This window comes from Trematomus bernacchii, unplaced genomic scaffold (genome assembly GCF_902827165.1).
Source record: "Trematomus bernacchii unplaced genomic scaffold, fTreBer1.1, whole genome shotgun sequence".
NCBI lineage: Eukaryota > Metazoa > Chordata > Actinopteri > Perciformes > Nototheniidae > Trematomus > Trematomus bernacchii.
This window is the reverse complement of record NW_022987678.1, coordinates 332,852-350,351: the sequence shown is the minus strand read 5'-3', so window position 1 is coordinate 350,351 and position 17,500 is coordinate 332,852. Positions and strand designations below refer to the sequence as shown.

General features: G+C 40.3%; 1 protein-coding gene across 1 annotated transcript in view; it reads left to right on the top strand.

The window, feature by feature from the left end:
- LOC117487641 (afadin-like) overlaps positions 1-17,310 on the top strand; it is a gene marked incomplete at its 3' end in the record, with an annotated part of 36,643 nt that extends 19,333 nt beyond the window's left edge. Inside the window, 1 exon segment of the mRNA XM_034136276.1 lies at positions 17,115-17,310. Coding sequence (XP_033992167.1) covers positions 17,115-17,310 — 196 coding nt within the window.
- Between the last annotated feature and the right edge of the window lie 190 nt (positions 17,311-17,500).

The window sequence follows — 17,500 nt, the reverse complement described above, 5'->3', positions numbered from 1 at the left end:
ATATTTTATTATTTAAGCTTGTCGTAATTAATTGCAGAATTAGTAGCTTGTAGTGTGCAAGAGGCTTGAATATGATATTTTAAATTATACACTCTGTCCAGTTTAGCTACACAGTACAGTATACCGTTGTTGTTTTCTGTAGAAAATTTAAATACTGGACAAATGTATCTTGTTTTTAATATAAAACATTTCCTGCATGAAATATTTGCTAAAAAAATGCTTTATTTAAATGCTTCTTTGGAATTATTGCAGAATTAGTAGCGTGTAAGAAGCTTGAATATGATATTTTATATGATACACTCGGTCCAGTTTTGCTCCAGCAGCACATGTATCTCCCTCCTCTCTTTGTTTGTCCACCTGTCACCTGAGAACTGGGCATGGCCTGCACACCAGCGCCATGGCAACATGACACCCAGCTGTGAAGCGGTTGCCGTGGCAGCGTTCAGTAGGTTAGTCGGTATTGGGTTCCATCGGTGGCGACTTTTCACAGGCGTGTCAGCTGTTCGCGGACGAGCAACCGTTGGTGTCACAGGGTTTGTACCTCGATCTTATGCCTACAAGATGACTTGGTACTAGGGCTGCTCGATTATGGCAAAAATCATAATCTCGATTATTTGGGTCAATAATTGATATCACGATTATTAAAAACGATTATCCATTTACTTTGAAAACATCAATTCATTGGAGAATTTTTTTTTGAACAGTATGTTTTTAACAGTTGAACTTTAAGTATAATTAAACTGAGAAACCAATACATTTTTTTTTTAAAGAAAGTAATAATAATAATAAAAAAATAATCGTTTTATTTCGATTACGTTGTTTTCGTAATTGTTGCATGCCATAATCGTAATTGCGATTAAAATACGATTAATTGAGCAGCCCTACTTGGTACATACAGTTTAAAAGGCAAAAGTCTGTGGCTCAAGGGGGGTCTACCAATCAGAGGGTCAGTGGTTCAATCCCGAGCCACTACACTCAACAAAGTGTCCTTGGGACAGGATACTTAACCCCAAATGTTCCTGTAGGCATGTCTGCATTATTGAAGTGTATGAAAGTCGCTTTAACATGTACTGTAATATATTGACATCCTCTTACATCTTAAAAACAATGTCGCCAAGCTTTTTGTCGCTTGTTTCATAGCCATGGTTGCTGCCCACCTGCAATTTAGACGTCAAAGTATTGACATTGGCTCCAGCTATTGAATGTCGGTTTTCAACAAATTAAATATAGCCAGTTTGGGTTTTGCTCTGTGTGAGACAAAAAAACATGTTGAAGGTATTGCAAAGACTATTTTTACGTACATTTTATCAAACAACAGGTAATCAAGAAACAAATGTGCAGTTAAATCGCTATTAAACATTATTGTTAGTTATTTGCAGCCCCAATCTTCCCAGTTTTACAGTTCATTCTTGATTTTTAAAGATAGCAATTATCCATACAGTCGCAACTCAAGGTCCATTTATCCGGTATCACACAGTCTAGGGCAGATGGAGATTGCCTTTTTGTTAAAACTATGTTAATAACTGTAGTTTACTTTTGGCAAACGTGTCTAGAATCATGGAAAATGCATAAATGTATGTTGATAAGACCTTGAGATATGGAGGAAATCTCTGAAACAAGATCTGTTTCATTTCACTTTAGTTATTTACTGATTTAAAAATACACTCTCCCAAATTGGTCCCCATGCTGATCAGCTTAACAACTGCTCCCCAATATGCTATCAAATCTCTCATCAGCAACTCTCAACCTCATAGAGTGAGGAAAAACACAGAGAAATCCTTTTAATGAAAGGAGTAGGACCCATTTTTACTAAGAAGCACACTCACATGGGACTATTATTATCAGATGACCTTCGAATTTGAGCTAATTTGCGGTCAAATGTTTACTTTGCATAATACCGACTTGGCAGATTCACACAGGATTAGGCATTCAAACGACCTCTATGGTTATTACAAATCTTAAGAGGACCCCTGATAATACGGGCCCCTTGTGAATAGGACTTTAAAGGCTACATTACACTGCCGTTAATTACTGCTGAAGCCTGGCAGTGGGAAACACAAAGGGAATGGACGCTTCCTGATATCAAACTGTTTGATGGTGTGTTTATCAGCTCGTAGTTTGTCACCACTTCCTCCCCCGTTTGCACCAAAGTCACGCAGAGATGTGGGCGGACCTGCATAATTCAACGCCTCATCCCGAGTGTTTTTGTGTGTGTGTGATGGTGCACACTGCCCTCCTAAAGAGTGCTTCTCTATTCTCCGCACGTTGGGACCTTGAGAAGCGCCTGATAAGGTCACAGTGGTGCTCTACGCTCGTGTGTGTACGCATGTGTGTGTGTGTGTTGTGTGAAACTCCATCGCCCTGATCACAATGTGCCATGTTTAACCAGCCCCCCCTGTAAACCACTGCAGACTGCTATTGATCTTTCTTGTACATCATACACACACTCACACACACAGAGACACACACAAACATGCCCAGAAGCATGTGTGACCTTTCTGGCTTTCTTCTGAAGTCTCTATTTTCTCTCCCTCTCCCTCTACTCTTTTGTAGTTACTGAGAATGAGAGGGAAAATATCAGTAAATGGAGCAGAAGTGAACGCTTCCTCTCATCATCCGGCTAGTTTCTGACTCTCACTTTGAACGTTGAACAGAAATTACTTTTGTCCCAGCTGATACAAATACTTATGCTGATATTTTTGGATTGCATTTGCTAATGTCAAACATTCAACACTATTCAGATTTGACCAATTAAATGGAAAAGGAAATGATAGAACTGAGAAATGGTGATCCATTTACTGCAGAATAAATCCGGCATGACATTAAAATAACTTTTGTATTTGTGGTTTTATCCTATTTTAATGAGATGTCTTCCTAGTTTAAGGACATTTACTGTTATTGCACACTACCTTCACGTCTATGTGTCTTGTCTTCATAAAGTTAAAGGGGACCTATCATGCAAAATGCACTTTTGTACGTCTTTTATACATGAATATGTGTCCCCGGTGTTCCAGGGAACTCACCAAGTGTCAGAAAACACAACCCTCTCTATTTTCCTCCATACCCAAATCTCTAAAAAAGGGGCTGCAACGGATCTGATAAAAACTGATCCAGATTTGAACACTGTCCTGACGTCAGGACGGTGGCGCTACGGCTATTGGGCCAACTCCACCAATCAGGAGGAGACAGCCACGGCCATTGCCGTTCGAAAGCGCTGGAGACGTTGTAGTACATATGCCAGGCCTGTAGGTGGTGCTGTTCTCACTGAATCTGCCCAGAGCTAGAAATGGTCAAATTGAGCAAAATGAGGCATGGCTAAAATGCATGATCTGTTTGTTTTTTTTTGTTTTTTTAAGTATAAATATGCCTTATATAGGTTTGGTCCTACACTATATTATTCAAATATAGCATGATAAGTCCACTTTAAGATATTTTGAAGTTTAACGGCACTACTTCCATCTGTGCACCAACAAAACTGCGTCACTATGTTGCTCTATTTTATAACTAGATATTGTTTTAATTTACACCTTTTTCAATGCACTAGTTCTTCATCCAACCACAGCAACCACACTTCAGTATTTCCATCATATTATGTCCTCACTGTAACCATGCATTACTCACATATTTGTGAACAAAGACCTTTGAAGGCACTCACTGTGTTTCTGAACATGCAGTTTGAAATAGCCGAGCCACGCTGTGTTGTTTTTGTGTTTTTGACTTTGAGCTGCTCTAGTGATGTTCATCTGAGAACAATGGCCGCTCTGTGATGGTCAGCAGCATTGGGCCTCTCTATTTATTCTACTGATTAACAGAGTGTGTGTGGTTGTGTGTGTTAGTGTCCAACTCAAAAATAGATAAACAAGTTCCCATCAGTGTGTTACACAATAATCCAAATCCTCTGCACTTGCAGCAGAAACCTAACAATTTCATTTATCCACGCTCGGGGACAGTCATGTTGAGTTTAATCCTGGTAATGCTCTGCCCTTTTTTCTGCACTTTGCAATTGGGTTATAGAGCTCTGTCAAATGTACCCGAGTCATGGATGAACTATCGACCCTATGGCGTCAATCAAGCTTTTTCATGTAGCATGGAGCTAGCATGTTTGCGCTAGTGTTATCCTGATGGCCAATAATGTTGTGGTTACATTGGTAGAGAATTTACAAGCCATTTTATTAAATGGATAATTTATTTCTAAAACGGTTAATGACTTAAATTAAATTACTCTTACGATAAAAGTCCAAGATGAGCTATAAAGGTTGTTCAAATATTGTGTGGACATCCTCACACCACCTTAACACCGGAGCTATCTTACCCACCATCAGTAGTTTAATAGCTTTGTTTGAACAAAACGAGAGAATTAAGGGTGTAACCTTAGACTTTGGGTTTCAGTCCAACTTAGATTTATAGTTGGGGTCAATAACAGGCATTGTGTTTGTTGATTAACTTATTTTAATATTCATTTACGGCCGACTTTCAGTGGAGCATTTATGTTTGATCAAATAAATACTGTTTAGGGATTGTCCAGCGAAGTGGTAGGCAAACACAGGGCATGTCTTTCCTTATCTGGGGCTACATTTATGTTAGATAACAGCCATGTGATATTTTCACAGCAATATAAGATGGAAATTAGAGAGGGAATGATGACCAATTCAACCCCAAGCCAAAACCATAATGTGGAAAGGCAATGCTTGTTGAATTAAATGCATTTGATTGTTTTGTTTATTACCGTGTTATCAAATTATGTATACAAAATGGTGGAATTGGCAACACCCTTTCTTTTCTAAGGTCACATTTACAGGAGATTAACAACAAGGACACACGTTGTATTGAAAAAGACATGTTTTACATTGAATGAAACCTCTTAAACAACACTGTTAGCGAAGTTGACAGCCGTGTCAGCCATACATCATGTCTAACATCACCTCTGGGGTTTTGTGTGTGTCAGTGTGTGTCAGTGTGTGTGTGTGTGTGTACAAATAAACGAGGTGTAAGACAGGACACAAGCTCATCAGCTGTTAACGGCCTTGTGCTGGGCAGTTACCTCACACACACTTGCACACACTGATTTCCTTCCCTGCAGTTTACCTGCCAGCCTTGATCCTTGTGTGCTTCTTATGGCGGCTCTGAGGTCTGATTTGTGTCCAGGCGTAACCACGGTTCCAGACGATTTATAACATACCTTCCCACAATGCCTCACTGTCAGGATGGTGGGGGGGGGTGGAGGCTGGACGGCTCGATACCGAAGCAGAAACTCACCTGAAACAAAGAGGCTTTTCTTTTGCAGCCACAGAGGAAATGTGCCTTTTTCTTTTCATTCATTCCTGACAACAGGCCTCCGCTGCCACCCTTTGTTTTTCATGGTGGTTCAGGTTGTGGTTGTTGTTAGGCCGGACATTTAGTGAAACAGTCATTCTAGATTGGTGCTGTCATCATATTCGTTACGTACTGCAAGATGTTGCTATAAGACAGGTCTGTTTTGTATCTCATTAGGCTTCTTTCATTGGTCAGAATGTCAATGTAGACTGGGAGTTGTTATAGCATGATTGTAGGTTTGATTTTTACTGTATGCAGATCAGTGTTTCTGCCAGACCAGGGCTGAGAGGGCGTCCACCCCGAGAGCGTGTCACGTGACTTGAATTTTGAATTGAGCCGTCCCTTATAGTAGGGCTGTGCAATTAATCGTATTTTAATCTCGATTACGATTTTGGCTTGCAACGATTACGAAAACAACGTAATCGAAATAAAACGATTATTATTTTTTATAAAAAAAAAAAAAAATGTAATTATTTTTATTTTTTTATTTTTTTCAGTTGAATTATACTTAAAGTTCAGGGTAATCAACTGTTAAAAACATACTGTTCACATTTTTGTTTCAATATATGGATGTTTTCAAAGTAAATGGATAATCGTTTTTAATAATCGTGATATCAATTATTGACCAAAATAATCGTGATTAGGATTTTTGCCATAATCGCACAGCCCTACCTTATAGATACTATCTCTTTGCATTATGCACACACACACACACACACACATACTTTTGAATTGCGCCGTCCCTTCTACTATCTCTTTGCGTCTCCCTGCCGACAGGGACACCCCTCCTGGCATGGTCCTTGGAAGACGCGGTCACAGGAACACGCTTTGCTGGCGGCGAAAAGAATCCCACCAGACTCCTTTGCCCCTCCAACAGAAGGGTGTCCTTGTCCTTTTTCCCTTTCGTCATTTAAAGCGATACAAACTCTCGATCTTCTCTCAAATTATTATTATTTTTGGACGCCCTCTGCTCGAGTTCAGGGCGCTCCGAGCTGAATAATGGCGTCAAGTGGCGGCAAGACGCCCCCCTGGAGGAAACGCTGATGCAGATCCATATAGACAGTTAGAAAGCTCAGCAATAAATCCAAAACCACTCAAGGTTTCCTCATTTGTTCCGAGGACACTAACTGGTTAAATGGTCCGTGCTCTGATAGATGAGAACATTTGTCTCACATCTTGTAGCACACTCTGAATGTTCAGTTTTTGTCTTAAATACATTTTGAAAAGAACGGTCTATACAATGTTGGTCAATACAACAATGTGTTTTCCAATGTCTCTTTTTGCTGAAGCCAAATACCAATTTGAAGTGCTCTCTTTGCTGCAAAACCCTACAGTCTTGAAATGAATATGTGTTTAGGGGCAATAGGTAAAGGTTAATATACCTATTAGGCGTGATTGTGGCACCTAAAACTGAGTTGGAGATCGGCTGTGAATGAATGAATTAAACACTGAATTTTACTTCATAAGCACATCAACAAAGAAACTGTAATTATCATGGATTTGTCAATTTGATACCGGATCCTCTTAATAATGTCAGTATCAGCAACACTTGGATAATCAAGATTCAATGAGGTCAACTATCTAATGTTATGCGTTTAGACTGGTGAACAATCGGTACCTCTGTTGAAAGCTAAAATGATGGTGCTAAAATCCCAAATCAAGGGTATTTCCATCCCCTACAACCATTTGAAAACAGTCTTGTTAAAATTCAAGGTCCCTTCAAGATCAGCATTCGCATGAAATGCCTGGAGGCCTCATAAGTTCATCTCACAGTCACTTATTAAAATGTTTTTATACACGTTTGTTCCTAACAGAACATATACACCTACAAACTGCCTAGTATCTGATTGTTATATGAATAAATGTTATCATAATCATATATATCCTGTTATATTATTTTCTCTATTACCATTACAATATATCATCATAATGCTGCGTTCACACCGGACGCGATGCGACTATTCGCTTCGCTCTAATCGCTCCTATCGCATCGCTCTAAACGCTGGAGGTTCACCGCGGCTGCCAGCTGTGTTTACTCGCATCATTCAAACAAGACGCGCTGGCTCGGGAGCTACAACTACAACAAATGAACATATTTTACCGTGATTAAATTGTAATACACGTTTCTAAATGATGCCGAAGTAACAACATACTGATACCGGTTAGTAACAACCATGAATTAATGCTTTGACAAGTCTGCAGACAAGACGGCAGGCAAAACACCTTTTAAAATGCTTGTTTTCTGAATGAAGATCGGATCGACCAGGCTAAGCTAACGTTGTATATGCTCATTCCACACTCACAACAACGGCCTACAGACATAAATAAGCAGCGACTGTATTCACCATGACACAGACAGTCTGTGGTTTGTACTTGTTTAACTTTTGTCCAGTTTCTGAACGGATATGAGGAGCTGTGAGCTCTGTGTGCTAACTGCTAACAGCTAACGGCTGATGTTGTGTGGTTGAACGTCAGTGACGGCGGCTGAGATCCTCACCGCTGATTGGCTTCCGCGAGAACGCGTCACGTGAATTTGACGCTCGAGTTGAAAAAATTGAACTCTCGCGTTTAACGCGGCACTGTTCAATCGCCTCAATCGTGTGATTCGCGCTGCGTCCACCGCTTCATGCGCGCCGTCGGAGCGAATTCGCGTCTGTCCACGTCTCTGCATTGACTTTACATGTAATCGCGCCGCCCCCAAACGTCGCATCGCGTCCGGTGTGAACACAGCATAAGTTTACGTCAGTGTATGCAGTCTGATATGCGCCCTGATAACTGTATGAATAATCCATAGATAGACTAAACTAAATATTTTTACACAGCTTTTGTTTTAAATGTGTTGTTTAGCTTGAGGCCTTGTGATCAACCCTTTGAAAATCTAAATCATAAATAAGACAGGAGGTGGTCTTGAGTTTCTGATGGTACATCTGCGCTGAGATATCTGATAGTGTGGATAATGTGCTGTAAGCCACGCATCCCTCGGCTATTTCAAGCAGAATGTAAGGTAACTCTCCTGCTTCACGTGATGGGATATGTGTCTTCATCCTCTGCTTTCTTTCCCTCCGTGTGTCGGTGTGTGTCGGTGTGTGTGATGTCTTTGAGAAGCCGCTGTGGGATGAGTTTCCCCCTCCTCACATCTGAGTTAAAACCTGGGTCCAGCTGACCTTAGACACGGGCTTAGGGAGGAACCCCCCCATGTTACTGCAGGCGGGGCTGCAACAATATTGACTCAGGATCGTGTGTGTGTGTGTGTGTGTGTGTGTGTGTGTGTGTGTGTCACAGCAGCTGGAGTCCATCATCCAGAAAGCCCCTTGCCTCCCCTCTCTTTTAAATTAATCTTTTAAAAATCTAAATTCAAGTATCCATGGAAACTAGGGTATGAACTTTTTTTTTTGGGCATGTTTTTGTCTTTAAAACACAGTGCTACAGTATCAGTGCGAGAGGAATCACGATGTTAGTAAACAGAACCCTCGGTTATTTACACTTAAGTGCGGCAAATAAATCTGTGGTTTTGGCAGCACGCTAAACGGCAGCTTAGCTCTAAACTGGGCCACATGTTGCTCAGAGTTACTGGTGTTTGGGGCGGCAATGCCTTATTTAAGCTTAGTGCTAATCTCTATTTCCAATTTACTGCCAAATATAAGGAGCCCAAATTAGGTGTGCGCTGAAAACAACAGAGTGAGACCTCAGATTGGTGCTTTATCTAAGAGCAAGCACATATATGTAAAAGGACATATTCCATTGCCTTTATTTCTTCATTCCCATCATCACATGAGCAGTATCCCCCAAAAAAGTCAATCCGGCAGAACTAGGCCCTGCTTACTGTTCCCGATGTGTAATAAAGAACCACTCGTACAAATATTGTTTGATTGTTTGATGAACTGCTAACATCGGAGAGCTTACATGCCCAGTACGAGTTGTTGAGAGACCTTAAGGGTCTAACCAAGTTACATTTGACTTGTGAGTGTTTGTTGGGGGACAGTTGAGATTTGGTGCACAACTCCTTCTCCAGCTGGAGATCTTTCTTGCATATCTCTCAACCCTTTCGTTTCCTGTCCATCTATATTACATCAACTGGCTTATCAATGCAGAAAAAAAAAAGCTGAATATTTCAATAAAAAATATACACGACATCTTTGTCTGAGGATAGATACATTCTCAGGGGCATTTAAAGGTGGGATAGGTACGTTTGAGAAACCGGCTCGAGATACACTTTGTGTTATATTCCATGGAATGCTCTTAACATCCCGATAGCAATGAATATCTGAAGTGCTTTGACAAAAAATCCATTAAAAAATATCATCTGTGGAAGCCGTGGTACTGTAAAAAGCACGACCAATCATCTGAGCCGGCCCGGCTAAAATAACTGGATGGCCTACCTGCCTGTCAGCCTTCCATCTGTGCACAAACTTATCTCGTGCCCTCATTGGTCATGTGCGCGTTCGTGTGTGTTGGAGGAGGGGCTCTGTAAGGAAGGGGCAGATTTTTTTCGGCTGTGTATTTTCAAATTCTAGCGCACTCGAGCTGGTTTCTCCAAAATTACCTACCCCACCTTTAATGCTATATTATTAAATAAGTAACACACACAAAGTAATCCATGTTGATGTATACATGGCTGCTTTAGATGATCCAGGCTCCTAAAACATAGCACATGTCTTCAAAGCCACATCGCAATTAAATGTTATTTGTTAAAGCACATCATACATTTATTTGACTTGATTGAGAACGTTTGTATAATTGATAGAGATTGATTTGTGTTGCCTTTAGTTATTAGTGTTTGTTTGTAGTAGCTCATCAGTTGTGTGCCTCCATTACAGAGTGTGTGTGTAAAGATTGATTTATCACATCATAAAAAGCTACTTAATTATTGAACAGCTCGGTAATTAATGGTGTGTACTCCGACCCTAAGTCCTGACTAGCATCTTAGTTTTCTGCCTCACACTGGAGGGTGAAAGTGGTTTACATGCTCAGAGATGGAGCTCTGGTTATTTTCCTGAACACCTGATAACCCCCTCACTTTCTCACATGTAACTACTGTGTGTGTGTGTGTGTGTGTGTGTGTGTGTGTGTGTGTGTGTGTGTGGCGTGGGTTTTTAAACGCCTTCGGAGGCTTGCTGCTCTTACTTGTGAGACGCAGAGTGAAGAGGAGATGTGGGAGAGTGATACAGAGTGAGTGAGGCCCGATGGAGATGGTGACTGATAATAACTGAAGTGATAACTGTGTGTGATGAAGTGCTCCGGCCTGGCAAGTGGGATTAAAGCGGGGTTCATTCTAATAAAAGTGATTCTATCAAGGTAAATTGATTTAGTAAACCAGCAGAATTTAGTTAGTTGTGGTAGTTTAGATAAACAAGTACAGCCAAACATAACAAAAAATACACGTCTATTAGGGCTGCACGATATTGGAAAAAACTGACATTGCGATATTTTCTTCCCCTGCGATATGAAAGAATACAGGAATTGAAGAAAAGACCGTTTTTTGTCTCCGCAAACCATCCTTTCTTGAACTGTAATGCTATACAATTGGTATTTTTTAAACGATATTTAACCAGATGAAGGATTTTTGTCACGGACTTCTGGATCTTAAGTTATCAGAGCAACAAGATGAGCTAGCTCGGTTATCCTGCTGTGATCTGATCAAGAATGATTGTGATTGGTGGTTTGCTGTGCATGCAGAGCCGGCATGTCACTCACTCACTCAAGTACCCCTGACATGAGAGCCGTGCGACTTTTCCTTTTGTAGCAAGCAGCAAAAGAATTGTAACATGAAGTGTTTGAGTTAATTTGCCTACTTAATATCGCACGACCTAAACAAATAAATATATATATATATATATATATATATATCATGCAGCCCTAATGTCTGGTCTATCCAAATGAATTTTAAGTGAATTTCCGAGACAATCTGCAAAAGAAAAAGCTAATTATTTCTTGTTTCCATGCACCATACTTAAACGATTTCTATCTCTTTTTCATTCCTTAATCTGATAAAAGTCTCTCCATTGCACTTTGCTTTTATTTGTACAGCCATTTGTTTTACACCTGGGCCAATCATACTAACCTTTAAGGAGCATATTGAACACACCCATAGAGACAAGTGAAAACACACCTATTGTTACTCTGATTGGAATGTATTCAGTAGCAATGTATAGCGCTGCATTGCATTATGGGCTTTAAAACATTCATAAACACCAACTTGCACAAAGAAAACAATCGGAAAGTTCTTACACATTACGTTTCTCATGACTTTTTCTGAAACTACCGAGACGGAGACACTATTCATGGATTAACTAACCAGACGGGTGTGTCTGATTTTCTTTGTCCTATATAGTCGTTAAATACCTGATACCTAAAAATACAATGCAAGCTAATAAAAGTAGAGACAAGTATATCGCCTCACAAGAGTCATGTTTCCGTGTAGACAATACAAAGGAAGTACGCTGAAGTATTTCCAGTAGTGTAATGCTAAAGTGATTGATGTGACTGTTATAATGCTAGTTGATTATTGTGTTGTATCTACTTCCTGTGTGTATTCACACTCTGACATTCCACTGCTACAAGGTGTTGAGTTACAGAGAGGCGTGACTATAAATAAACAAATCTGCTCCTTCAGATGAGACGTTATTTAGTTGTTTCTGGTTTACAAGCGGGAACACTGAAGTACCCTTAAAGTTTAATCCACCACACGCACACACGCACGCGCACACATGCACACACACTTGTTTTTACAGCCAGTGAAGTTGACTCACTTTCTCATAGGAACACACACACGTGAGCTCTGACCTGTCTACTGGCTGACCTTTCACCCTGAGGTGTTAGTCAGAGAGCATGATGGGAGGAGTTTGGAGTCAGGGTTAACTCACACACTGCTTTCTCTACACTGAGTCACACACACACACACACACACACACACACACACACACACACACACACACACACACACACACACACACAGTGAGAAAGGGCACTCCAGATATGCGATACCTGTGGCTAAACTTGAGAGACAGGACTATTTATGACACACACACACACAAAGTAGGGCAGCGTTGTAGATACCTGTTATCATGTGAGATAAAACAGGGAGGTAGTGAATGAGCCGGTCATATACGAATGATATAGTCTTTGATTCGGTGTATTGTAATGGCAACAAAAAAACACACAAATGTCAAAGTTTGAGGTGGTTAAGAAAAGTGTCTTCATTACGGTACACAGTTTTTCCATCGGAGAGCACTCACAGGTTGTTGTTGTTTTCAAAAGCTAAGGGTCCTACTCAGTATATGTTAGTTACATGAATATATATATTGTTTGTTTATATTTATTTCAGTGATGTTCCACAAGCACTTGCGTCAAACAAAATCCATATATTGATAGAATATTAGCGCTTAGTTCGTTTTTTAATCAGGAAAAAAACTCCTCAATTAGCTCACTAATTTGTATTGTATCTAAAGATGGTAAACACTAATGGAAATGGAAGTACTGAATACCTGGAATCCAAGCCCCATACCAGTTCATCCTCACTTCCAACAGTTCCTTTTAAGGTCACAAAAATCCCTTTCATCCTGACCATGACACTCTCTCTACTTGCATTACAGAATGTGTGTGTGTGTGTGTGTGTGTGTGTGTGTGTGTGTGTGTGTGTGTGTGTGTGTGTGTGTGTGTGTGTGTGTGTGTGTGTGTGTGTGTGTGTGTGTGTGTGTGTGTGTGTGTGTGTGTGTGTGTGTGTGTGTGTGTGTGTGTGTGTGTGTGTGTGTGTGTGTGTGTGTGTGTGTGTGTGTGTGTGTGTGTGTGTGTGTGTGTGTGTGTGTGTGTGTGTGTGTGTGTGCCTTTGCTTATGACTCCTTGTACAGCGTGTTAGAAAGACTTGGCACACAATGTACAGTACCATAATGTCTAATACACACACAGTAATTACACATGACACATTAGTTAATTAGTCTTGCAGGTAGAGATGCGTACATACCATTCATGTTTACATACCACATAAACACATTCCCACAGTGACAGAAGTATTCCAACATCAAAGACTTCAGTTTGAAGATACCGCTGTGCTCCATTTGACTTTGAATATGTGTGTTTTTGACAGACGGAGTGTCCCGGCTGCTGTTGTGTTTGGTGACATACTGCTGCATTAGCATTTCTGTGTGCTGTTTACAAAATGCAAAAAGAAAACTGTTAGGGATTATTAGAATAAACGCTGCAGAAAGGATGAACTGAACAGTGGGTTCTTGTTTTTGCCCAGTTAAATAATGCATCAAATGATAGAGACATTAAACAATATTTAAATTTTTTATAGCAGAGGACAAGTGTTTTAGTTCATGGATTATATTGTATTATTATTGACCGTTTCATCGAATTACCCCACTAACCTTTGTATTTTGTTATAGCTGATTTTCAAAAATAATCTTGTGTTTTATCTATACAATCACTCCCCTTCGAAAATATACAATCTGATATGAATGGGTAGATTTAAAAAGTAACAGTACAAATGAGATAAAATATGCCAAATAATACTACTTATTGGTTGCTGTGGGTATAAAGGACATTTTTTACAATTAGTTTTATAGTTACAATTTAGACTTGAAGAAAATGGCTTCAAAAGGCTGGACATTATTCCTTATACATGCTTACATTTCACTCCTAAAAAGCAAAACAAACCCTGTATGGATGTCGAGGAATGCGGGGAAGTTGGACTATACCATTATCTGGAGGAATAGGGTTGTAAAACTTGTCCAAAGCACGTTTTAGGAGTTGTCCGTGACTTCAAATATATGTTTGTGTAGGACTGAACCATTGCCATGAACAGAGGCGTGTCCCATGAACCATAACCTGGAAGCATGTGTCTTTTGGACTGTACCATCTCCTCAGGTTAGATGGGGGTGTCGCACTGGACTTGACCTGGCTGCATGTGGTTGTACTTGTCCGTTCCCAGTGGGCAAAAGTGTGTAGTTGTGTGTGTGTGTGTTGGTGTTGATCCTCCGCTGGCTTTTCGCTGGTCTTTGTTTGAACCCTTGAAAGTGTCTCCACGGTAACAGTTACCAACAGTTACGCAAGCTTGACAACCCTCAATGACCCACATTCCAGCAGTAAATCACAACACACACACACACACACACACATACACATACACGTACACACACACACACACACACACACACACACACACACACACACACACACACACACACACACACACACATTCCCGGCTCCACCCTTGCCTATCGAAACTTCGCTCTGTGTTTCCTCTCTGCCTGACTGTGTCTGTATCAAAGTGGGAAGTGGGAGAGAAAGGGGGGAGGTAAAGGGTGAGAGAAAAAAGTTTTGTCTTTCATGTAAAGATGAAAGAAGAACTGTGGAGGGGAGTCTTTTTCCACAATTGTGAATGTGTCAGTATTTTTATTGTATGTTAAAGCCTCAAATCACCCTGCACACACACGCACACTCACACACACACACACACACACACACACACACACACACTCTATCTCTCACCTTAAAAGTTGCTTGGCAGGAATGCTGGCAGCGACGTCCCTCTTTATAATTCAAAATTGCTTTATTGGCAACCTGACAAAAAAGATGCCTACGCTGGGGAAGAACCTCAGTCAGGATTTTCACGGCTGCTTTTGAAGGCACATCATCTACACCTGACAAAATAAAAAATAAATGTTTTTTATGAATTCAAACCTTGGAGAACTTAAAAGGAAACTGGTGCCATTTCTTTCAAGGAAAAGCCTCTCTCTTTCACTTTAAAGCTTGTAATAATACGTTTGTTTGAGCTTATTTTTAGCGATATATATGCACGCTTCTAAGCTGTAAATTTATACTGTGCTTGTTGTTTTGTACATGGTTGCTTCTATATTATAGTGTGTCTTCACTATGGTGTTAAAGGAGCAATTCTGTCCTGCTTCAGATTCTTATTTTTTTGCTGAGAGCGAGATTATGTCCTCTCTTAATTTTCCTAGCTGTTTAATGTCGACAAGCTCCCTCTGAGATCTGAGGCTTTCTGAGACCGTTTTAATGGCAGTTAACATGAAATATGTTTCACGGCTGAACCCTAACGAATGCGTAAGTGCACACACATGCTGTGTCAGCAGCTCTGCTTACATGCGATTATATCAGGACGGGGTGCGTGTGTGTATATCTAAGACATTCTTGTTCTATAGTAGACTTTGTGAAGAGGGAAATGTCAACATGTAGGCAATAAATCGGCACTTACATCGCATACAGTGATCGCCCCCCGGGTGTCTTTTTCATCCTGCTGCTTCCACATGCAGTATTGAAATTGGCAGTGTTTCCTCCTGTGTATTGTGAGTGTGTGTGTGTGTGTGTGTAAGAGAGAGAGAGAGAGAGAGAGAGTGGTTTCCTTAGACCAACACCTTTAAGATAAAACAGATAAGGCTTAAACACAATAAATGGTGACACTTTATTTATGGGCCAGGAAGTTGAGGGGTTTCCTGGCAAAGAATGATGTTGTTAGGAAGTAATTATGGGGGAAATAGGAATTCCCCTAAAACACAAGCTGAGTTTAAGTACTTTACTAATCCACTTCTATGTGAATGGTAAGGGTGGATACTCAGGGTTTCACATGAAGTCAACAATACGCCACATAGAAGGAGTTTGCACCATCCAACAACTGGGATCTTGAAGATGTATTTGAAGAGTGTCATGTTGCTTAGTCATGAATGAGGAATACATATATGAATGAATATGTTTGAATAAATAGTGAAAGGGTATAAGGGCTTACAGCATTATGTGGAAGTTGACCATTATGATGATAGACATTCCCATGCTCTACTATATCTCAATTTGCAATAATGCAGCAATTTGTAGACCACACGGATTTAGTGCAAATATATATTTTTTTGACTATTTTAAGAATGATACAAAAAGTGGCTCCAAAATACATATAAGACACCAAGGCATTTAGGAACACACAGAACAAACAATGCAGTCTCTTGTGTGTGGCTGTTCAATTTGACAAGGCTGTGATTATCCTAGAACAGCACATTTCATTTCATAGGTTAATTTTCCAAAAAGTCTTGCTAAAATGACATTTGTTTAGATATTTGGCGATGAGAGGGATTCTTGTAAATATGGACTTTTAGCATGACACATAGATATGCAATTACGTCAGATTTCTAGCAGTGTAACCCATGTTATTGAGGTAATCAATTAGGCATATATGCATTTAATTTCTCTATCAAACCTTTGTAGAAAGGACTGTTGATGAGGTCGGCTGCGATGCACAATAGTGAGAGTCTGTGGTGTGACAGACAGGTCAGCCAATAAAGGAACAAACAGCTCTCTCTCTCTCTCTGTCGTCACGACGCCTGCTGACACACTTCACTTCCTGGCTCTCAGCCAATCAGGCTGCTCTCCTCCTGTGACTCTTGAGGTTGCTGAACGGTCACGCTGTTCCTCAGTCCTTCATTAGCATTGACTGCCCTCTGTTTACTTGCAATGTAAACAAAACAGGAGAGTCATCAATTGGATGGCTTGAAATGTATAACGTCATGAATGCCAACTATATTCACAGTTAACTAGTAATGGTTTGCATAAGATGGTGCCGGTGATGATGGCTGCCGTGTCTCCTCTCCAACTCTGCCTTTTTTTCACTTTATTTTCTATTTTATTTGTATTTACTTGCACTATTTTATCTGTTTTTATTGTGTTGCACCGTAGAAGGAGCCTGTGACCTAAGATTTTCATTGATATAACTACACTGTAGCTATGCACGAATGACAATAAAAGCCTTGAATCCTGAATGTAGATATTAACACATTTACTCTTTGTCTCTCAAACAGGATTTGGAGTTCCATGGCGTGATGCGGTTCTACTTCCAGGACCGGGTCGCCGGTAACTTTGCCACCAAGTGCATCAGAGTGTCGAGCACAGCGACAACGCAGGACGTCATCGAGACGCTAGCCGAGAAGTTCAGACCCGACATGAGGATGCTCTCCTCGCCAAAATACTCCCTGTACGAGGTGCACGTCAGTGGTGGTGAGTCTCAAAAACTAGGGGTATAAGGGGCCTAAAGAAATCTTGACAATTATAGATAGATAGATAGAGAGATAGATAGATAGATAGATAGATAGATAGATAGATAGGTAGATAGGTAGATAGGTAGATATATAGATATATAGATATATAGATAGATACATAGATAGATAGATAGATAGATAGATAGATA